Here is a 24,341-nt window from a genome sequence, read left to right as displayed (position 1 = left end):
ACTCACATTTTCAAACTACTAGGTTGGCAGAAGCTGGGGCTAACAGCAGGAGCTCACCACGCTCCCCGGATTCAAACTGGCGACCTTTTGGTCAGCAAGTTCAGCAAATAAGTGGTTTAACCCATTGCACCACTTTATAAACAACTATTATATTCCTTATAAACAACTAAAATACCAATTTAATGCCTCCTGATCAAGGGTGCAAAGCATCCCAGGACATCCTACTATTTGGAGTATGGGATCCTAAACTGAGTGTGATATGTCTCATCCACCTCTAAGTGAGACTCCATCTCCATATCTACAAGAAGTTACTCATGATAAAAAAAAAATGTAATGCAATGAAGTTACATGCAATGAAGTTACACCATTATTACTGGAATGGGAAATTGATTACAATTAACTTGCTATTTGAAACTGATGATTATGTTTTCTGGTTTTTAGCAGTCTCGACCTAGGCTGACTTATTCATGAGACAATATGAATGCTGGAACTTTAGTAAAGGTAAAAGTTTCCCCTTGACATTAAGTCTAGTCAAGTCTAACTCTGGGGGTTGGTGTTCATCTCCATTTCTAAGCCGAAGAGCCAGTGTTGTCCATAGACACCTCCTAGGTTACCTTCTTGCTGGAGTGGTTCCTATTGAGCTACTCACATTTGCATGTTGGGAGCCTTCTGGTCAACAACTTCAGCAGCACAGCAGTTTAACCCACTGCGCCACCGTAGCCCTCTCTGTGGTGGACATTTAATCATTCATATATATATATATATATATATATATAGGTACCATCCCCTTCTTTGAGCAGAATGGTGGAAAGCAAGAGCTTAGTCCTAAAAGAAACACTGACCCTCTCCACTCTCTCCATTATGGCTCTACTTTTGGTCTTTTTGAATGTCTGGGATAGGGGAACTCCCAGGATGGTTGGCCTCAATTCAGCATCCCTTCTCGGGAGAATGAACCTCAAGTTAGCTAAATTATCCATAATTTGGGTCCCAAAACCTACCCTAAACTTATATATGAGGTTGACTTATACACAAATATATCCAATAGGTTCTTATGCCACAAAAAAGAAAGAGCAGTTGGATATCTTTTGCTAAAGTTTTTATGCATAGGTGAAACAACCAGGTCAAGCAAGCCTTAGATAAGTAAACAAATAAATGTTGAACCTTCTACTGGAAGTTTTTTCTCAAAAAAGCTTATTTCCTTAGATTCTGCTCTTTTATAACCTTGTTATAGCCAGACTTACAGAGCTGTTTTTGGGAAGCTAATCATGTACTTTGCTCACTCCTTTCTTCTGTGTTTAGCTGCTGCTGGGAGCTCCATAAGGAACCTGGGGGTAGCTGCTCAACACCTTGTTTGCTGTAGGCAAACATACACAGCTACAGTAAGGTTGGCTAGAGTAAAATCTGATTCTTGACCTGAATCTGTTTAATGCAGATGTGATGCTGAAGCCTAACACTGAATATCTGTGTTTCTTCAGTCCTCCTTCAACCCTATACGGTTCTGGCCCAGCGTACCTGTCCGAACATATCTCCTTACGTCCCACCTAGGAGTTTAAGAACTTTTGGAGAGGCCCTGTATAACGATCACACCACTGCTCATCAAAATTATAACGACCACAGAGCAGCCTGCCAAATTATAACAATGACACCACAACTACAGAGTACTTCACCAAAGTATAGCGGCAGTATGGTTATTGAAAAGCTAGGAACTGGGAACCACTGGAACTGAGAGACTTAAAATGATTCTTTAAAAGGTTTCCGCTGCCACCATATTACCAATGAACAGGCTGAGGTACTATTGAGAGGTTGCTCAGTAACACACTCTGTGTTAGTCTAGTTTTCTTAGAGGCTGGTAAAAAACTGACGAATAACACTTTTACCACAAAGGTATTCACACAGAGACTGGTATTAGTTGATAAAAATAACAAGAATTTGTATTGAACAGGCTTGAATATTTCAGGTACAAATGCTTGATGGTTTCAGTAAAAATCAGGCATACAAAGCTTGTGGTTATGCTTGAGAAGAGATCTTAAAAACTTCTGGGTTACAAGTCTTAAAGTTTCCACACAGAAAATTACTTCAGGAAATAAATCTCTGAAAGTAACTCCCACAAAAATCCCCCTTAGGAATCTAGCCAAAACCTGAACTAGCCTTCCTTAAGGAAAAGAACAGACCACTACCAGGGTGCTGCTCCCCACAGTATTCTAGCTATATTTCTCTATAGCTATCCTGAATACTAAACCAAAGACTGACCCAAAGTTCTTCTTCAAAACCCCAAACTGCTCTCACTAACACCCAACGTCTTCACTCTATCCAAGCTCCAACTCCCAACTGGCAATCTGGGAACTCAAGCCTCAGTTTAAAAGTCACTTTTTCCCCCCTCAGATCACTTAAGCCCCGCCCCCATCTTTTTAACCAATCTTAGCCTTCTGATTTTCCCTCCAAGACTACAACATGCCCCCTTAAAGCAAACCTAACCTAAGATGGCATCTCCCTGTCTCCCTTTGCTAAAATGGATGCTGTGGCTTCGCCAGGCCCACTTCCTTAGACCTAAACTAGCTTGCCAAGGTAAGGGATTCATTACACCCTGCACTCGGCCCCGCCTCTGTCACTAACACACTTGGCGGGGACAAGGGACATGGCCTTCGTGGTGGTGGCCTCCTGCCTGTAGAATTCACTCCCCAGGGAAATTAGGTCATCTTCATTCCTCCTCTCCTTCAGAAAGAAGTTAAAAACATGGATGTGGGACAGGCCTTTGGGTAATCTATGCAGACTTTGACTATGACGACAATCGCTATGGAAACGGACTATGGGCAAGCTTGATGGACTCTCCAATCTACAGCATTCGGCTAGACAATAGCCACCAGGTTGTTTTATTTTTGTAGATTTTATTGTATTAACTTAATGTTTTTAACGATTTAATTATTAGTTTTGGTATATATTTATTGTGTTTATTTGTAGGCATCAAATATGGGCCAGCTGGAAGCCGCCCTGAGTCCCCACCCCCCGGGGGTTGAGAAGGGTGGGGTACAAATAGTGACAAATGCAAGATACTCCACTTTGGCATGAAAAACGAAATGCAAAGATACAAAATGGGGGACGCCTCGCTTGAGAGCAGTACGTGTGAAAAAGATCTTGGAGTCCTCATGGACAACAAGTTAAACATGACCCAACAATGTGATGTGGCAGCAAAAAAGCCAATGGGATTTTGGCCTGCATCAATAGGAGCATAGTGTCTAGATCTAGGGAAGTCATGCTACCCCTCTATTCTGCTTTGGTTAGACCACACCTGGAATATTGTGTCCAATTCTGGGCACCACAATTCAAGAGAGATATTGACAAGCTGGAATGTGTCCAGAGGAGGGTGACTAAAATGATCAAGGGTCTGGAGAACAAGCCCTATGAGGAGCGGCTTAAGGAGCTGGGCATGTTTAGCCTGAAGAAGAGAAGGCTGAGAGGAGACATGATAGCCATGTATAAATATGTGAGAGGAAGCCACAGGGAGGAGGGAGCAAGCTTGTTTTCTGCTTCCCTGGAGACTAGGACACGAAACAATGGCTTCAAACTACAAGAAAGGAGATTCCATCTGAACATGACTGTGAGAGCTGTTCAGCAGTGGAACCCTCTGCCCCGGAGTGTGGTGGAGGCTACTTCTTTGGAAGCTTTTAAACAGAGGCTGGATGGCCATCTGTCAGGGGTGATTTGAATGCAATATTCCTGCTTCTTGGCAGGGGGTTGGACTGGATGGCCCATGAGGTCTCTTCCAACTCTTTGATTCTATGATTCTATGATCCAAAATAAATAAATAATAATAAATAATTTCCTCCCATCACCCATGCCACTAATAATGCTTCCCACTAGACACAAAAGCAGAAGGAAAGGAGAAGCTGGGCAACCTTAAAGAGACTTTGTAAAATGAGTGTCTTTGTTAACCAGGACAGAAGGTAAAGGTAAAGGTTTTCTCTTGACATCAAGTCCAGTCGTATCTGACTCTGGGGGTTGGCGCTCATCTCCATTTCTAAGCTGAAGAGCCAGCGTTGTCCATAGACACCTCTAAGGTCATGACTACATGGAGCACCATTATCTTCCAACTGCTAGGTTGGCAGAAAGCTGGGGCTAACAGCAGGAGTTCACCCCGCTCCCCGGATTCAAACCTGCAACCCTTCATTCCGCAAGTTCAGCAGCTCAGCGGTTTAACCCACTGCTCCATCGGGATATATATAAATATCTCAGCTTCAAGGCAAAGGGTGCCACATCTCGCACTGGACAGAGAGTGTGCATGAGTGTGCATCCTCTAACAAACAGCCTTCTTCACAGTGCCTCTGTGCCTCCCATATCCCTAGCTAGGATTTCCAAAGCCATGACATCTGTTTTAACTCCATTATATAATGCTGTGATTTTCTTTTCTCTCTCTCTCTCTCTCTCTCTCTCTCTCTCTCTCTCTCTCTCTCTCCCCCCCCCCCCTTCTTTTTTATTGCACTTGTGGCTGTTTCTAAACCTACCTAGAAGGTACCCATGACGACATAGTTTCCATAGAAACTAATGTACTTCAAAACAGAAAAAAACTCAGAAAACTAAAAAGGATTTCAAAAAAGGAATAGCTGGCACAGACTGAGCACGTGGGAGTGGACAGGAGAAGTGTCATGTGGTTTTAATTGGACACATATCTGAAAAGGAAAGACGTGTCTAAAGTGATGCTTACTAGAAATTCACATTGCGCCACCCTGCCTATGATTAGAGCCTCAAGCAGGTTTGTAAGGCTCCACAATGTGTATATATGCCAAGGCGGAGACTTCAGAAACCTGCCACTCAAACAGGCAGAGTACATATCACATACCGTCTGCTTTTCACATTTATACTCCGCTTTTTCTGAAAAGAACTCCGAGCATTACAAAATCACAGAGCTGAGGGGCAGAAGTGCTATCTGATGCAACAGTTCAAAAGCACTCCTTAAAGATGCTCATCCTACCTCTGTTTAAAGACCTCCAAAGATCAAGAGGTCATCACCCTTTGAGGCAAAAAAAGTGGAGCTGCCTTTCCTGTAATTTGAATTCATTGATTCGTGCTCTAGTCTCTGAAGCAGCAGAACATAAGTTGTCAGAATACGATGCCGGACCTTGTCAAAAGCCTTAATGAAAATAGGATATACTACATTCACAGCATTTGCCTGATATATACTTGATATATGAATAGAGTAACTACATCTCAGTCTTCATAATAATCTTATTAAGTTGGTTAAACTACTAGAGAGGCCACATTAAGACATAATAAGCTGTAGGTGGGCTTTAAGGGTGAAAACTGAAGAAGCCTCCTATAGTTTTGATGGATATACACTAGCTGTACCCACCACGCGTTGCTGTGGCCAACCTTCCCTCCCTCTTTCTCTCCTTTCTTTGTATCCTTCCTTCCCTCCCTCTTTCCTTCCTTTCCTCTTTTTCTTTCCCTTCTTCTTTCTTCCATCTCTACCTGTTTCTTTTCTCGGTTCCTTTGCTCTTTGGTTCCATCCTTCCTTGTCACTTCCCTCCCTTCCTTTTCTCCCTCTTTCTCTCTTTTGTTCCTTCTCTCCTTCCTTCCTTCACATTTTTATTTCCTTCTCTCCTTCCTTTCTTCTTTACCTTTCTTTCCTTCTCTCCTTCTTTCCCTCTTTCTCTCCCTCCTTCTCTCTTTCCCTCCCTCCCTCCCTCCCTCCTTCCTTCCTTCCTTCCTTCCTTCCTTCCCCCTTTCTGTGTATGTGTTTTGTGTGTGCATATATGTGTGCATATATGTGTGTATATATTTCTGTATATGTGTATATATGTGTGTTTGTGTTATATATGTTGGTTTTGCGCATGCGTTGTAATTTTTTTTTTTGCTTTTTAAGTCTCTTCTGCTGTATTTTTCAGTGTTTTTATGAGTGATGGTCACTTGTTGAGCTGATAGGTGTATTGTGTCCAAATTTTGTGTCAATTTGTCCAGTGGTTTTTGAGTTGTTAATCCCACAAACGAACATTACATTTTTATTTATATAGATACTAGCTGTACACATTGCTGTGGCCAACCTTCCCTCTCCTTCTTTCTTTCTCTCCTTCCTCCCTTCCCTTTTTTCTTTCCTTCTCTCCTTCCTTCCTTCCTTCCCCTCCCTTTTTCTTTCTCTCCTTTCTTCCTTCTCTACCTTTTCTTGGACTGTAACTCCCAGCAGCCCTCCTAGCTGATTTATTTACCAACTATCTACATCTAATCTAGCTATCTTCTCAATCTGGAGTTGCAGATAGATAAGATAGATAGATTAGATAGAGGTAGATAGTTGGTAAATAAGTCAATCTATTCCTGGACTGCTGGGAGTTGCAGTCCAGGAATAGAAAATAGGAAATATGTATGGATTGGGATGCTCTCAAAGAAATCCAAGGAGAAGAAAACTTGCATCTTGGAAGCAGTGCATTTGGAGGAGGATCCTAAAGGACCTGATCTAAGGGATGCTGGGAGCTGTCGTTTTCCCGCATGCGATATATTGTCATTTAGCTTTTTGGGGTTTTTAAGTCCTTCCCACTGTTTTTTGGGAAGGGTTTATGAGTGATGGTCACTCGTTGCTCTGTTAGGGGTGTAGTGTCCAAATTTCGTGTCAATTAGTTCAGTGGTTTTTGAGTTATGTTAATCCCACAAACTAACATTACATTTTATTTATTTATTTATTTATTTATTTATTTAGATAGATAGATAGATAGATAGACAGATAGACAGATAGAGATATATATCTATCAGAAATTTCAGTAGGCATTACTGATAGATAGATAGATAGATAGATAGATAGATAGAGATATATATCTACCAGAAATTTCAGTAGGCATTAGTTGCCTGGATAAGCAAGACCTGCTTAAGTTCCCACTCCTGCACAAGGAGCACTCTCCATTTTTAATCTAACTCAGTGGTTCCCAACCTTTTTTTGACCAGGGAACACTTTAACTAGGGACAACTCTCCAACATTAGTACCAAAAGGGTCAATTTTAGATTCGGTTTGGTTATTTGGGGTGCTGATTCAGACAATTGCATTGGATAGACCACATCAGCTCTAGTTTCCAATACAGAGCACATGCAATCCGGTAGTTGTCACCTGCTCACCCACAGAAAACCATATTTAATAATCCGACATCCCTATTGCCTTGGGACTATAAGAGGGTTTAGCCAGACCAGTTGCTCTCATTGCAGTGTGGTTTCAAGGCAACGGTGTAGTAATGGTGTGGCCGCAGACCATGTGTTCATTCCTGCGGACCACTGGTAGTCCACAGACCACAGGTTGGGAACCTCTGATCTAGATGGCCTAGCATACCCTTCCTCCTTATCCATCCTTAATCTTTTATGCATTTAAATCTTATCTATTTAAGGGCCTCCACTTTTTATTGGCAGTACAGGAAATTTTCCTAGAAATAAACTGGCTGCAGGTGGAGTTACTGCAAAATGGGGTGGGGGGGGGGTATAGGTTACATCTGCTGGAACTGTAACAGCAGCAGCATCCAAGTTGGAGTGGACCTGAGTGACTTTTATCAGCAAAATGCCAATGGATCTGCAGAGAGTTTCTCCACACTACAATCACCATTATCCCATTCTATGCAGAAAAGAGAGAAAGATCTATTTATTGATTAGTCCACTGACCGTATCAACAATAAAACACAAAAACCCAAAAATACACAAATAGACACTCATCATTACCCTAAAACTCCTGTAATAGTTATTTAAAACACAATAAAACTTGATCAATAATAAATAAATAAATTTGGTAAAATGGGATTAAATTACAAGATGAAAGAAGGGGTAATGGTGACGAGTGTAAAAGAATCAGTTGGAAAATTTATATTCATTCATCGCCATGACAAGGGACTGGAACTACATTAACCATGTTGCTCAGAAACTAGGAAGAATTCAGAGCAACTTGCAATTTTGGTTACTGCAGTTAAGTCTGGATTAAGCCAGATCAGCTCTGTGCGTCGTTCCTCTCTGTCACAATAAGGGGTTAATGTAGATGTGCCCCAAGATGTCATAGTTCTGTCATGATGAAATATGATATATGGTTTGAATGGAATTGTATGAAAGGAATGAATGAATGAGAGCTAATAATTTTGGAGACAGCATTCCTGTCTGCTTGCTGAACTGTAATTAAAAGTTGCTGAACTCCTGACAGTGATAAGAACTGTGACAAATGATTAACTGTTGAACTTTTTTGGGGGGAAAGTTTTTACATCTGTTTATCAGAGACAATGGCTCTTTAAATTAAGGAAATGTTTACAAAGTTTCTTACAACACAAACAAAGCAAACAAAGCTCCTTGAGAAGGAAAATCAATTACACAAAATCAACATCTGCTAAGAATTGATGGAATCAACATGCTTCCGGCTGGAAAACAACCTGTCATTTATTTACAACTGTGAAACAACATCAGTAAAAAAAAATTGCTATATAAAAGACCTTATTACAATCCAGAAAGTGTGACAGACAGCAGCACTGTTGAACCATTATGCTTTGTTCCTTGGGAAGGAGAGAGATAGTGTACCTTGGAGTGTCAGATCTGCAATGGAAAGCAGAAGTTTGGTCACTTGGGCTCCTTTTCTCAAGGGAAAAGAAAGGAGTGTGATTTTGGAGTTTTGGATTTTGCGGGGAGTCAGGTTCCGCTGTATGGAAAACAGGGATCTGATCCTTGACATTGTTCTTAGAGAAAGGGGATTCATTTTGGCATTTTGAAGTTTACAAGTTTTGGAACTGTGCGTTGGCAGATTTGCAATGAAGTAGTCTGGCCTAAGAGATGTTCTTTACGAAGGAAGAATGGTGAAATGGTGATGTATGAATGAGGATGGATGAATGTGTGTGAATCTATATAAATAAAAATGTAATGTTTGTGGGATTAACATAATTCAAAAACCGCTGGACATATTGATACAAAATTTGGACACAATATACCTATCAGGCCAATGAGTGACCATCACTCATAAAAACACTGAAAAACACAGCAGAAGGGACTTAAAAAGCCAAAAAGAAGCTACAGTGCATGCGTAAAATGACTCCCCCTGGCAAACAAAACACACAAAACATATTCACACTCTCTTCCAGATGACAGCTCCCAGCATTCCCTAGACAAGCTCTTTAGGAGAGGAGGAGGATCCAAATGCACTTCTTTCAAGATGCAAGTTTTCTTCTTCTTGGATTTCTTTGAGAGCATCCCAATTCCTGCATATTTCCAATTTCCTATTCCTAGACTGCAACTCCCAGCAATCCTCCAGACAGATAAGATAGATAGATTACATATAGATAGGTAGGTAGGTAGGTAGATTGATCAGAAGACTGCTGGGAATTGCAGTCCAAGAATAGGTAGGGAAGAAAGAAAGGGGAGAAAGAGGAAGGAAAAGAAAAAGGGCGGAAAGAAGGGAACAGGAAGAGAAGAAAGGAAGTAAGGAGGGAAGGAGAGAAAGAGGGAGGGAAGGTTGGCCACAGCAACACGTGGTGGATACAACTAGTGTTGAATAAAAAAATTTGAATAAAAATATATATAATATGATATATTGTATATACATATAATATCTATAATATTATGATGGAATGCAATATAATAATAATAATAATAATAATAATAATAATAATAATAATATGATATAGTAATAATATATTTATATTACATGTAATATTACTAATAATATTACGATATAGTGGTATGGTGCAATATAGCAGTGTGCAGTGCTGATATTGTACTATGCTAATAATATAATATATTGTATGTAATATATACCTTGTAAGCCGCTCTGAGTCCCCTTCGGGGTGAGAGGGGCGGCATATAAATGTCGTAAATAAACAAACTAATAAATAAATGCAATTCCCCTTTGTCTGCTTTGTCTGTTTGTTAGCCAATGTAATTGTAGGTTATTTGTGAATCCAATGTAGTTACATAGAATCTGTATGTCTGTATGTCCAATGTTGTTCTTTGTGTAAAAATGTTAAAGTTCTGATACCCTTTCTCTTACTAGAAAATGGCAATAAGAAGAACCTATGCTTTAAAGTTATTGAAAAAATATTCATAACACTTCTATGACCTATCCACAGACATGTAAAGCAATCTTAGGTCAATGTCTCCACCAGAACGCTATCCTTTTTTTGGACTGGAACTCACAAAATCCCCCAGCCATCATGGCCATTGGCATGAAGCCTATCACTAGATCAGTAACATTCTGCCCATCTTTCAAGTATCGTGCCCTTTCTTCTTTACTGTTCTGCAGCTGACAAAAATATTCACAACTTCGAAAAAATGAGAATACAACACATGTACTGCCTTATATCAAAATCATTAGTTGCCGACCAGGGACTAATTCCAATCTCAGAATCTATTCATCTCCCTTGCAAAATTTGCTTGTAATTTAGTTACAAAAATTAAATATTCTGGATTTCAGAAAACAGCTACAGCCTAAAAAGAGTTAGAACAGATGTGTGAAAATGACTGTCTTAGCCTGCCTGGCAATCAAAATATTGCTTCTTATGAATGAACAAGGACACCCTCATCCTTCTCATCAATGAAGAAAAATATACACAGCATGGAAGAATCCTCAATATACTCCCAAACCATCATTTAAAGGAAGTCAGACTTTCCTCATTGCAGTTCTAAACACAAAGTCACTTACCAATATTGGAATGCTTCAGGAGACGGCAAATTCGAGCTTCTCGCTCCAATTTCTGGTGATCTAGAGACAAAATAAAGAGCAAGTTCCCATTAGCATGTGAAAGACAATTCATTCTGAATATTCCTGCCTTAGTACACCATATTTTCTAGAACCTCAAACGTACATGTTACAATTTCTGTGGTAGTTCTAGAAGATAATAAGGTATGATAGTAGCATCTGTAGAATGAACAGGCTCAGATTAATGTTTTTGAATGATGTGAACTTTAAAAAAAAATAACATTTAGAGAAAAGTATTTTAGTCCAGTCTCCTTTCCTGATGAATTTGTTGCAGCAAGTGTATTTTCTTACAGTAAACAATTTTATTGATCAACCAATTGGCCTTATCAAAACAGACAATATAAATACAACATACAGTACACATCAATACAGTATATATGTTGATCATTCTGCTATCTTGGCAGCCACCTCTCCACAAAAGTCAACATTGACACTGAAATACAACACCGCCTGAGCTCTGCGAGTGCGGCAGTATTTTTCCGAATGAAGCAGAGAGTTTGAGGACCGGGACATCCATAGAGATACCAAGGTGCTTGTTTATAAAGCTATTGTCCTCCCAACCCTGCTCTATGCCTGCGAGACATGGACTGTCTACAGACGTCACATGCAACTCCTAGAACGATTCCATCAGCGTTGCCTCTGAAAAATCCTGCAAATCTCTTGGGAAGACAGGCGAGCAAATGTCAGCGTGCTGGAAGAAGCAAAGACCACCAGCATTGGCAATGGTCCTCTACCATCAACTCCACTGGACTGGCCACATTGTCCAGATGCCCGATCACGGTCTCCCAAAGCAGTTGCTCTACTCCCAACTCAAGAACAGAAAACGGAAAGTTGGAGGACAGAAAAAGAGATTTAAAGATGGACTCAAAGCCAACCTTAAAAACTCTGGCATAGACACTGAGAACTGGGAAGCCCTGGCCCTTGAGCGTTCCAGCTGGAGGTCAGCTATGACCAGCAGTACTGTAGAATTTGAAGAGGCACGAATGGAGGGCAAAAGAGAGAAATGTGCCAAGAGGAAGGTGCGTCAAGCCAACCCTGACCGGGACCGCCGTCCACCTGGAAACCAATGTCCTCACTGCGGGAGAAGATGCAGATCAAGAATAGGGCTCCACAGTCACCTACGGACCCAATGCCACTACACTGATCTCGGAAGACAATCCTACTCGGACAACGAGAGATCACCTAAGTAAGTCCAAGTAAAATTATAAATATTTTATTACCAAAATTGAACCTTTATATTTTGACTTTTTCTCCTGATTGGCAATCAGAATTTGTATGTTTCACTTCACCACCCGATTGTTTATATTTAGGCGAGGCTTCAGTTTCTGTGAAACCTTATAGTCTCAAATAATGAACACATTTCTTTATAGATTTCGGCAAAACAGATTTTAAATTATTACTAGTGTCCTGGTTATTATCTAGCAGCCCAGTGTAAATGTTATAAAGAGTGAATTCAACTACTGACTTTGCTTCAACATGACAGATATAGATAGATAGGGAAGGAGGGAGAAGGCAGGGAGGGGGCACATTAAAATAGTAGTCTATTTTAAGATAAAGGGGCAACATAAATCACAGCTACTAACAACTTACAAATCTAAATCTCAATAAAAACTTCTCTTATATTTTGATAGAAACATGGCTCTCTGGGTGTTGTTCAAATAAATCCTCCATCGTTCCTACAGTGCAATAACAGCTGAGGGTCACCCATTTTCTGCTGATGCTTTACTTCTGCTGTAACTTTAAGCTGTTTTATGCTAAATTAAGGTATTAAGACCATATTCATTCATAATATATATACACACATACAGGTAAAGATATGTGATAGAGAGATAGAGACTTAAACATTATGAACAGTGTTGAGAAAGCCAATCGAGGGTGCATCCACACAGCACCTAAAACAGGCGTACTTTTACCTGACGTGTACAAACGATGGCTCAGGTAAAAGCGAATCAATTCAGGACAAAGCAGGAAAACCCTGCTTTGTCCTGAATTAATTTGACACCTGGAAAAACCTGGGTTTTTCAGAAGACCTGTGTCTTTCGAGGTGTGGGCGCTGTGTGGATTGGGACCAGGAATCGTGTTGTGCAACTTCCAGGCCCAATGTATACAGCAGTCTCGGGATTTCTGAGCTCCTGGAGTCTGGAAACTCCAAAAAAGTATCCAAAACCCCTTAAACACCCCAAAAAATATCTTCCCACCTCCCTTCTCCTAGCATGCAATTTCTACACACCATGGGAGGGCTGCCAGCACGGAAATGGCAGCTAGGTAAGTGGTTTTTTATTTGGGGGAAATTGTTTTTACGGGGTTTTGGGGAGGGGATATAGGTGACACCCCTGCCAAAAATGTGGGTTTTTCTAGTAAGTGTGGGAACAGAAGTCATCCCAACCCGGGCTTTTTACCTAGGTTTTTTAAACCCAGGTCGGAGTGGACTTTTCTACTGAGTGGAACTGGCCTGAAACTATTGTCCCGTTTAATTCTGGATCATTACAGCGATGAAATTAGTACTTAGAATCATAGATTCATAGAGTTGGAAGTGACCTCATGGGCCATCCAGTCCAAAACCCTGCCAAGAAGCAGGAATATTCAAAGCACCCCTGACAGATGGCCATCCAACCTCTATTTAAAAGCTTCCAAAGAAGGAGCCTCCACCACACTCCAGGGCAGAGAGTTCCATTGCTGAATGGCTCTCATAGTCAGGAAGTTCTTCCTAATGTTCAGATGGAATCTCCTTTCTTGTAGTTTGATGCCGTTGTGCCGCGTCCTAGTCTTCAGGTCAGCAGAAAACAAGCTTGCTCCCTCCTCCCTATGACTTCCTCTCACATATTTATACATGGCTGTCACGTCTCCTCTCAGCCTTCTCTTCTTCAGGCTAAACATGCCCAGCTCTTTAAGCCGCTCCTCATAGGGCTTGTTCTCCAGACTCTTGATCATTTTAGTCACCCTCCTCTGGACACACTCCAGATAAAATTCAACCGTATTCCTTCCACAGACTGTTGCAATGATGACTACCTTCCCTGTGGCAGAAACATGAATATTACCTTTCTACGTAGAAATCTGACTTCCCGGACTCTGCCAACTGAGAAAACATAATAGTCTACAATATTTATTTATTTATTTATTTACTTTACTTTACTTTATTTGTATACCGCTGTTCTCAGCCCTTAGGCGACTCAATAATCATCTCTGCAGACCAGTATTGAGATTAAAAGCACACAGGACTTGCTAGGGCTTTTAAAAAAACCATTTATACTGTATGTAGTTATTGTAGGTATCCAATACTAGAGGGGAATCAATACATACAGAAGGAATGGAGCTACTATGACTGTTTTACTCGTGAGGCCTTTTTCTAATATACAACCATCATCTGGTGCTATGTACTGTGAAAAAAACACACCAGGACAGCAAAGTCTGGAGCATCACAGTTTGAGTAAACATTGTTTCACAACTGTATCCAAACTAGCTGCTGGACTGTTAAGTGTGCTTGTATTTAATATTTAAGTGTGCTTGTATTTAATATTTGTTCTAATAAATGCTAGCAAACGCTGTCAGTTTTAAAGCAAAGGGTGTGTAAGCTCTACTTATAAGTCACTGTGCTTTGTTTTGATTTTCTTCAATTCTCTCAGGACGAACATGGCTTCATCTCTGTGCACACTGAGTTCTGACGATACAAGATTCACTCTCCGCATGAGAAAATAACAAGACTTTCTGCTAGTTAGGTTGCTTCTATTTCTTATGAAAAGCCTTGGAAATGTAAAATATTACCCTCTTTCTGCAGTTTTCCCATTTATGAGATACTCTTAAGCGTTCTGTAGAAAGAGGTATTACAGATAAGGTGAAATCAGAGGTATTTCCTTCCAAGAATGAATGACATTTTTCCTGCAGCTTTACCTGTCCAAACGTATCTTCTGTTACAAACCATCACGAAGTCTAAGATCATCTGGAAAGGCCCTGCTCTCGATCCCACCATCATCACAAACGCAATTGGTGGGGACGAGGAACAGGGCCTTCCCGTCTGTGGAATTCCCGCCCCAGGGACATCAGACTGGCCACCTCCCTTCTGTCTTTTAGAAGGAAACTCAAGACTTGGCTATGGGACCAAGCGTTTGACCATTGAATAGCAGCAATGTGAGAAGAAGATTTAAGCAACTCGCGATAATGAATTGACCCAGACCTGGATTTGGATTTTAATTGGCGTGTTCTAGATTGTTTTAGTTGACTGTTCTTAGCATAATATTAGTATTATATATTACTATATTGTACTATACCATTATACTGTAATATTATTAGTAATATTACATGTAATATAAAATATATAATTATAATATCGTATCATATTATATTGTATCACATTATAATATTATCAATATTATATGTATACACAATATATTATATTACTAGCACAGTGCAGAGACAAGGTGGAACTGTCCTATTTTCTGACCTCACAACCTCTGAGGTTGCCTGCCATAGATGCAAACGAAACATCAGGAGAGAATGCTTCTGGAATATGGCCTTATAGCCCGGAAAACTCACAGCAACCCAACTCCCAGGATTTCCCAGCAGCTAAACTGCATTCATTCTATAGTGTAGATCAGGCATGGGCAAACCTGGGCCCTCCCTCCATGTGCCCCGGATCCCAACTCCCACCATTCCTAGTTAGGGAGTTGAAGTCCAAAACAGCCGGAGGGAGGGTCCAAGTTTGCCCACGCCTGGTGTAGATTACACTATCTACTGGTATTAGAAACAAGTTTTTAAAAAGATGTTAGATATGGCATTTCAATTCTGGATGCGTTTTTAATCGCTAACCAAGAGGAAATGCTGTCTGAGGACCAAAGGAAGGCCGGGAAGGGAGCTCCCTCCTTCCAGCAAAGGGATCTCTCCCCCCATAATAAAATATAACAACAAAAAGACAAAACAAACTTAAGAATATAAAAGAAACAAAGTATAAACCACTATAAAAGAAAAAAAAACATTATTTATCCTCACTACCTCTGAGGATGCTTGCCATAGATGCAGGCAAAACATCAGGAGAGAATGCCTCTAGACCATGGCCATATAGCCTGAAAAAAATCTACAACAACCCATTATTTTATTGTATATAAAAGTAACTACAACACCTACTAAACTAATCTACATGCCTCCTGCTCTTTGCATGTTGATTTTAACTTCTTATTGTTAACTACCACTTTATTTCTACCCTTCTACTTTCAATAACCCTCCTCTCTATATAAAAAACAGTAATTGAAGTTTGTCCTCATCAATGCTGTATCAAATTAATAAATATGTCCCAGTCTTCAATTCACACATATCTTCTTGTATCACTCTTTCCATCTCTGAACATAGATTATTCTCATAAATAATAGCAATATTCTGTGTGTGTTTATTTTTTACTGGTCCCCCATCACCCCCCAACAAATACAGTTCTGGTTTCCTTGCCATTTTAAGCTTTACAATATCTTCTAGCATCATATATATTTGAGTCCAAAACTTCTGGACCTTTATACATGTCCCAACATTTTTCTTACATTTCCAATAGTTACTGGATCTACTTTTATACATTTTAGAAGCCTCTTGGGGCTCATCCAAACAGTACCCTTATCTCAGGAGTTCCTGGTTCAAAATGGCAGGTGGCCAAACAACATCTCCTGAAAACATGGGGAGAATCACTACAAAGTACTAAAAACGTGAGATTTTCAGTTGCAGGACTATCCAGGTTCTGGCCAGGAAACACGGTAATCCGGATCTCTGTACGTCCCTACACTCCAAAAATATAGGATTTTTAAATGTTGGTTTGTTCCCAGGTTATACATGTCAGTTCCTGATTGGTTGTATCCTAATAATATGGCAACAGTTTACTAGAGGGCAAAAACTTTATCCTGGCAAGAGAGACTTCATCCTCCACACATTTTTAAAGTGTTTCTATTGTTTTATCATAGTTACTACATTTGTTATACATTTGTTATAGCAGTTACATATTATTCAACACACTCTTTAACATATAGTCTTATTATTCTGCTTAAGCATTTCCCCCCCTTTTTCCCCACCACTGTGCTCCCCTCCCCCCGTCTCAAGCCACAACTTTTACATATTGTCTGTCCAAAATCTCATTTCTTCTTGTGACGGTAACTTTCCTTCTTTGTTTTTTAAACCATTTACAACAAATTTACCCCATACAGCATCAAAATCGCTTTGTTTCCATATACCTTTTTTAACTTTTAATATACATGTCAGCTTATCATTTATTGCTAATTTCCATGCTTCCTTGTACCACTCCTCTATTTGTATATTTATTTCTTTTTTCCAGTTCCTTGCTATGAGCAGTCTTGCTATTGTTAATAAGTTTGTTATCGCTTCTTTATCCTCCTTTTTCAATTGTTTGTTATTATATAGTGATAATAAGGCTATACTAGGACTTTTCACAATTTTCATATTCATTATATCTTCTATTTCTCTAAATACTTTCTCCCAAAAATTATTTACATATTTACATTGCCACCACATATGTATATATGTTCCCGGTTCTTGACACCCTCTCCAACAATTTTTTGAATTATTTTTATTCATATATGCTATTCTTACTGGTGTCAGATACCACTTCCATATTAGCTTATAATAATTTTCTTTAACCCGTATAGATAAATTTTTTAAATGTCTTTTTATCCTCCACACGTTTAATGAAGTCTGTGACATACAAACAAAGGGTTTGCCATGTAATCAACTTTCCCCATGTTTTTATGATAAAAGAAATGAGGAACTGACATGTATAACCCAGGAACATCAGCCTGTTGTTCCCAGGCACAAGTATACAACCAAACCTGTCTGGACAGATGGCCATTGAGCCTCTGAATTATAATAATGATGATGATGATGATGATGATGATGATGATGATGATGAAGTTCTGTTCCTGGCTTCAAAGTGTCCGTTCCTGTTTCTTAGTGTAGTCCTGACTTTGAAAGTAGTGGTCCTACACCACAAACTTTGTTTGTGTGCCACAAACTTCATTAAACATGTGGAGGATGAAGTTTCTTTTGGGAGGACAAAGTTTTTGCCTTCTAGCCAACTTTCGCCATCTTCGCAGGACAAAAACAATGGGGAACAGATATGTATGACCCAGGAACAAAACTCGTACAAACAATGCACATATTCATACCTGCGCATTTAGAGTTTTTAAAAAGCTAAAATTTCCAACGAACGTCCTGTGGTTGCCATCTTGCGGGCTTCGATTTTCTATTGTGTTTGATTTTCTATTATGTTATATTGTATTATTTATTTTATTTGATTGGTATATTTATACTGTGATGTTATTTTGTTGTTTATATTTTATGTTGTACTTTTTTGCTGGGCTTGGCCTCATGTAAGCCGCTCCGAGTCCCCTTTGGGGAGATGTTGGCAGGGTAGAAATTATTATTATTATTATTATTATTATTATTATTATTATTACGAAGCAGCAAGTCTGGACATCACAGGCAGAATTCCTGGGACCAAAGGGTCCATTCTCAGGTCCTGGAATTTTTGCTGTTCATGAAAAACCCACAATTTGGTGCTATCTGGAAGTGCCCTCTTTCAGAACAATTTCAGTTCATTCTTAGATTGCTACTACAAACCTCTGGACAACTACCTGTGTATTGCAACTATCACACACTCCATGGCTGCCTCCCTCAGGGAGTATTTTGTTCCTAACTTTACATTCCTACTTACTGTTTCCTCTGCTAAACTCCAATCACCAAATTCATCCAAATTTTTATGATAACCTCCGCAATTATGAGTGCAATACTTGAGTTGATTTGTCCATTTGCATAATTTATTCCAAGCAGGGCATTTGAGCTTCCTTGATGAAAAGTACAATCAGTGCCGTTAACACTGTTTACAAGCCAGACCTCCATTCTGAGTCAGAGCTTAAGCGAAAACTACCAGGCTTTGAAGGAAATGGAGAGACCAACTGAGTGCTTAGCAGAGGGCTGTTAGTAGATTATGTAAAATTTCTGCCTTCAAACTCTTAGTCCATGCACTCTGTCCAACAGCAATCCACTCTTCCACTCTGGTATTTCCACAGAAAACAATACGTCTCATCTGCCCCTGTTGCAGACAAGTGGTGCTATGTGTGATGTTAAAGGAGTTCGGACCCCAGATTGTTCTCTGTTTTGTATTCTATGCTTACTATGAAGATTGGAGTTTTAGACCCCACATGCTACTATAACTCAAATAATAATAATAATAATAATAATAATAATAATAATACATCATATCCTCGGCTGCTACAAGAAGATTGCGCAGACAGACTATAAGCAGAGGCATAACACAGTTGCTCAGATGATTCATTGGAACTTGTGCCACAAATACCATCTGCCTGTGACAAAGAACTGGTGGGATCACAAGCTGGAAAAAGTTACAGAAAATGCATCAAACTACTCTGGGACTTCCGAATTCAGACTGTTTTGGAGCACTATACTCCTGATCTCACAATCGTGTTAAAAAATAGAGTGTGGATTGTCGATGTTGCAATCCCAGGTGACAGCAGGATTGAAAAGAAACAAATGGAAAAGCTGACACAATATGAGGATTTAAAGATCGAACTACAAAGACTCTGGCACAAACCAGAGGTGGTCCCAGTGGCGGGGACTCGGGGTGTCTAACAAGAAGCTAAGCCCGAAAATACAATACAGCAAAATAAAATACAAAATAACAAAAAATTACGTCACAACAAAATACAAGATAAAATAAACAGTGTAAAATAACATAGTAAAAGTCAAACACAATGGGTGGACAAAATGCACAAGATAAAATGATAAAACCCTGGATGAGATAGGAGTGGAAAAAGTGTATTTGTGAGGGAGGAGCCCAAGAAGGAGGAACAGTGGGGTTAGGCCTTCATTAAGGACGGGGGAAAGTGCATCATGAGGATGACACTGTAGATGGAACAGACAGAAATAGGTTATATGCTCACTCTCCAAAGGCACATCGGAAGAGCTAAGTTTTTAGATCTTTCTTAAAGGCTGCTAGGATAGACGCTTGCCTATTCTCACCAGGTAGCAAGTTCCAAAGCCGGGGGCCACAGTAGAGAAGGCTCTCTCCCTCGTTCCCACAAGTCGTACTTGTGATGGAGGAAGAGGAAAAAGGAGGGCCTCCCCAGAGGATCGATGGGATCGTGCAGGTTTATGGTAGGAGATGTGGTCACAAAGGTAGGTGGGTCCCAAACAACTCAGGGCTTTATAAGTGATAACCTGCACCTTGAATTGGGCCGGAATATGAACGGCAACCAATGGAGCTCCTTAAACAGGGGAGTTAATTGCTCCCTGTAATTTGCCCTAGTTAGTAGTCTGGCTGCCGAACGTTGGACCAATTGGAGTTTCTGGGCCATCTTCAAGGGAAGCCCCACGTAGAGTGCATTGCAATAGTCCAGTCTAGAGGTAACTAAGGCGTGGACCACCGTGGTCAAGTCAGACTTCACGAGGTATGGCAGATAAGGAAGGCTTCACCATCTTGCATATTCTTTGCAGAGCTTGAGAAAATACATGTTCTACTACAACTCCCAGAACTTCCTATCAGCTATTTCTAAGCTCTTCTCCAGCCTGGAAAGTATCTTCAGAAGTTCGTGAAAGAACTTCATGGCATGAAAGAACCTTGCTTGAAATCCCCTAGACCTTACATGCCACTGGAGTGGGTGGACATCTAGTCTGATCTAACATAAGGCTGCTTCCAATATTCTTTCGATGACTCCCTGAAGAGCGACACGATGCCTGCACATAACACAAATAGAATAACACGAGAGGAGCACCTTCGATTTAGCGGTTTCATTCTCATAATTCACACTTTCATATAACAAGATCTGGATATACCACAAATACACTCTATCCAGTACAGAGGGCAGGCCACAAAAATTCCAAGAACTGACATTTTGAGAAAGACAGGTACAAGTCAGCATTCCTTTTCAAGAATTCCAAAATATTCCAAAATTGTCCACATTGGTGGTTGAGATAGTAATACCTTTGCTTTCTGATGGTACACAAATTTTGTTTTGTACACAAAATTATTGAAAATGTTGTATACAATTACCTTCCGAACTTGTACCTGTCTTTCTCAAAATGCTGGTTCTTGGAATTTTAACATATCTGTGTTATGGCGACAATTTCTATGCTTATATTTTGTTTATCTTATGGTTATGTTGTTTTTACTTTGTATGTTTTGTGATGTTACCTGGGAACCGCTCTGAGTCCCCTTGGGGAGATGGAGTGGTACATAAATAAAGATTATTATTATTATTATTATTATTATTATTATTATTATTCAAGCTATGTACATACTTATATGAAACACAAGTGAAGTTCATGTTGACATTAGGCTACATCTTCAAGCTATCTTCTATCTCAATATATGTGTGTATGTAAATGCAAGTATTTCAAAAAGCAAAATGAATCTGGTCCCAAGCATTTCAGATGGCAATAATTCCCACAAGTCGGCAATAATTCAATGCCAGATTCAGACAATATCAGCAAAACACAATATTATAAACTGTAAAAAATATATACATATCAATTAAAATAGTCTTTCAAACAATTAAAACATATAAAACATATCAAAGGTCTAATACTAACTGAGGTTTGTAAACATTGAAACAATTGCTTTGCAATACAGAAAGTTACTTATATTTATTCATTCGAAAGCAACATTCACAACTGTTGCATAGCCATGGCTGTGGCATTGTTGCCCCAATTGTAAACCTCTTTCTCAAATAATATGCTGGACACAGCATATTATTTGAGAACACAGAAATGCTGGACCACACCAACAACCACCATGTCAGACTACACAGAGAAGCCATTGAAATCCACAAGCATGTGGACAATTTCAACAGAAAGGAAGAGACCATGAAAATGAACAAAATCTGGCTACCAGTATTAAAAAACTCTAAAATTATAACAGCTAAACAACAGAGAGGAAAAAACCAGGCACAGATTAACACCTCCCAGGAACAGATTTTCCCAGGCTCAGGCAGACCTTCAAATGCTAATGAAGGTGATCAGCCAAACATTCACACCTAGCTCCAGCAGAGAAAAGCTCCTTGTCCCACCCCAGCCATTCCACAGATATATAAACCCATTGTCCTAATTCCAACAGACCTCATACCTCTGAGGATGCTTGCCATAGATGCAGGCGAAACGTCAGGAGAAATGCCTCTAGAACATGGCTCTATAGCCCGAAAAAACCCACAAGAACCTAGTAAACCTCTTTGACAACTTACTTTAAGAGGCACCAGTTGTATGGGGCGAAGAAGGTCCTTTCTGCTGGTGATCAAATTTTGTTTCTGTCAGATAAGGAAAGGTAGGACCAGCAGACATTACTTACTTAAGTAGTGGATAGAATATATATGTATATATGGCTGGAGTTACACTTTAAAAATGTACCTGTTCTGACTTACAAACAAATTCAAATTAAGAACAAGCCTACAGAACCTATATTGTTCATAACTTTGGGACTAACTGTAAAAAATACACATTTTATGCAATATTGCAACAGAATCATAGAATCATAGAGTTGGAAGAGACCTCGTGGGCCATCCAGTCCAACCCCCTTGGTTTTGGTTTTTTTTGGGGGGGGGGGTTGTTTGTTTTTTTGTCGTGTCAGGAGTGACTTGAGAAACTGCAAGTCGCTTCTGGTGTGAGAGAATTGGCCGTCTGCAAGGACGTTGCCCAGGGGACGCCTGGGTGATTTGATGTTTTATCATCCTTGTGGGAAGGAGCCCCCGGTGGCGCAGTGGGTTAAACCCCTGTGTTGGCAGGACTGAAGACCGACAGGTCGCAGGTTCAAATCCGGGGAGAGGCGGATGAGCTCCCTCTATCAGCTCCAGCTTCTCATATGGGGACATGAGAGAAGCCTCCCAGAAGGATGATAAAAACATCAAATCATCCGGCCGTCCCCTGGGCAACGTCCTTGTAGACGGCCAATTCTCTCACACCAGAAGCAACTTGCAGTCTCTCAAGTCGCTCCTGACATGACAAAAAAAATTCCTTGTGGGAGGCTTCTCTCATGTCCCCACATGAGGAGCTGGAGCTGATAGAGGGAGCTTATCCGCCTCTCCCCGGATTCGAACCTGCGACCTGTTGGTCTTCAGTCCTGCCGGCACAGGGGTTTAACCCACTGTGCCACCGGGGGCTCAACCCCCTTCTAAGAAGCAGGAAAATTGCATTCAAAGCACCCCTGACAGATGGCCATCCAGCCTCTGCTTAGAAGTCTCCAAAGAAGGAGCTTCCACCACACTCCGGAGCAGAGAGTTCCACTGCTAAACAGCTCTCACAGTCAGGAAGTTCTTCCTAATGTTCAGGTGAAATCTCCTTTCCTGTAGTTTGAAGCCATTGTTCCGCGTCCTAGTCTCCAGGGCAGCAGAAAACAAGCTCTTGCTCTTTATTTTCTTACTGTATTTTAACGGTTTTTCATTTCATAGAATCATACATTTATAAAGTTGGAAAAGACCACATGGGCCATTGAGTCCAACCCCCTGCCATGCAGGAAAAGCACAATCAAAGTACCCCTGTCATTTGTTCTGGCAGAAACTGTATGCAATTATAATGCAAATTATGGATAATATGTAGCATACTCAGATTGTTATATTCTGTTCCATTGTCAACTACAAAATTTGAGCTTGAGAACCACACAACTGAGTTACAAAAAGAAAATCTCATAATGTTTTAAGTAAGTTTATGATTTTGTGTTGGGCCAAGTTCCTAGCTGTCCTGGGCCTCTTATTCAAGAGCAAACTGCATAAGGCTAGAAATTAAGAGTGCATTTCACTGTGAGGTTTATATATCTGTGGAATGTCCAGGGTAGGAGAAAGAACTCTTGTCGAGTTGAGGCAAGTGTGAATGTTGCAATTGGCCACCTCGATTAGAATTTAATGGACTTGCTGCTTCAAAGTCTAGCTGATTCCTGCCTGGGGAGATCCTTTGTTAGGAGGTTTAGCTGGCCCTGATTTATTCTTGTCTGGAATTCCACTGTTATTTGAGTGTGGCTCTTTATTTACTGATTTTAGAGTTTTTTAATTCCAGTAGCCGGATTTTGTTCATTTTCATGGTTTTCTCCTTTCTATTGAAATTGTCCACATGTTTGTGTTTTTCAAAGCCATTAAATAGTAACCAAGGTAGCCAATTGCAACATTGACACTTGCATCCAACAGACGAGAATTTTTTCTCCCACCCTGGACATCCTCAGAGGAGAAACGCTGGTGTAAGCCAATCCAAATGATCTATTGCCCTCCCTGCTCCCTTTCCTTGCACCAAATGCCTTAGAGCAATGGGAGGAGAGCTCCTTGATTGTGTAACTAGCCTCCCCCCCCCCTTTCCCTCCATTCTTCATGCTATTGCAGCTATTCCAAAACCTACCAAAATTGGGAGGGGGGGACCACTCTGATTCCAAGCATTTTGGTAAAGAAAGACTCAGACTATAATTTCCCACAGCTAAGCAGCCCTAGCTGACTACTAAAAGCAACTATGCATCATTAACAGGGACATAAGGGGATGGCTTTATAATGGCCCTACACTTCAATGCTGCCTAGAGACCAATCCTGGGGAGCTTTATCCCCTTTTGGCATTTCACCATCTCCTGTATGGCACCGCACTGGGGGCAGAGAAACAAAGAAATGAATTGTAGCAGAACATAACAAAAACC

General features: G+C 40.3%; 1 protein-coding gene across 10 annotated transcripts in view; it reads right to left on the bottom strand.

Annotated features, from left to right (window-relative positions):
• Positions 1-24,341, bottom strand: part of CAMK2B (calcium/calmodulin dependent protein kinase II beta) — a 240,945-nt gene that overhangs the window by 133,361 nt on the left and 83,243 nt on the right. For all 10 annotated transcript variants that reach the window (XM_060787518.2, XM_060787520.2, XM_060787521.2 and 7 more), the window contains exon 3: positions 10,628-10,687. In XM_060787518.2, the coding sequence (XP_060643501.2) occupies positions 10,628-10,687 (60 nt within the window). The remainder of the gene's footprint in view (positions 1-10,627; positions 10,688-24,341) is intronic.

This window comes from Anolis sagrei, chromosome 7, assembly GCF_037176765.1.
Source record: "Anolis sagrei isolate rAnoSag1 chromosome 7, rAnoSag1.mat, whole genome shotgun sequence".
NCBI lineage: Eukaryota > Metazoa > Chordata > Lepidosauria > Squamata > Dactyloidae > Anolis > Anolis sagrei.
Note: the sequence above shows the minus strand (reverse complement) of the source record. Positions and strands in the feature narration are given on the sequence as shown.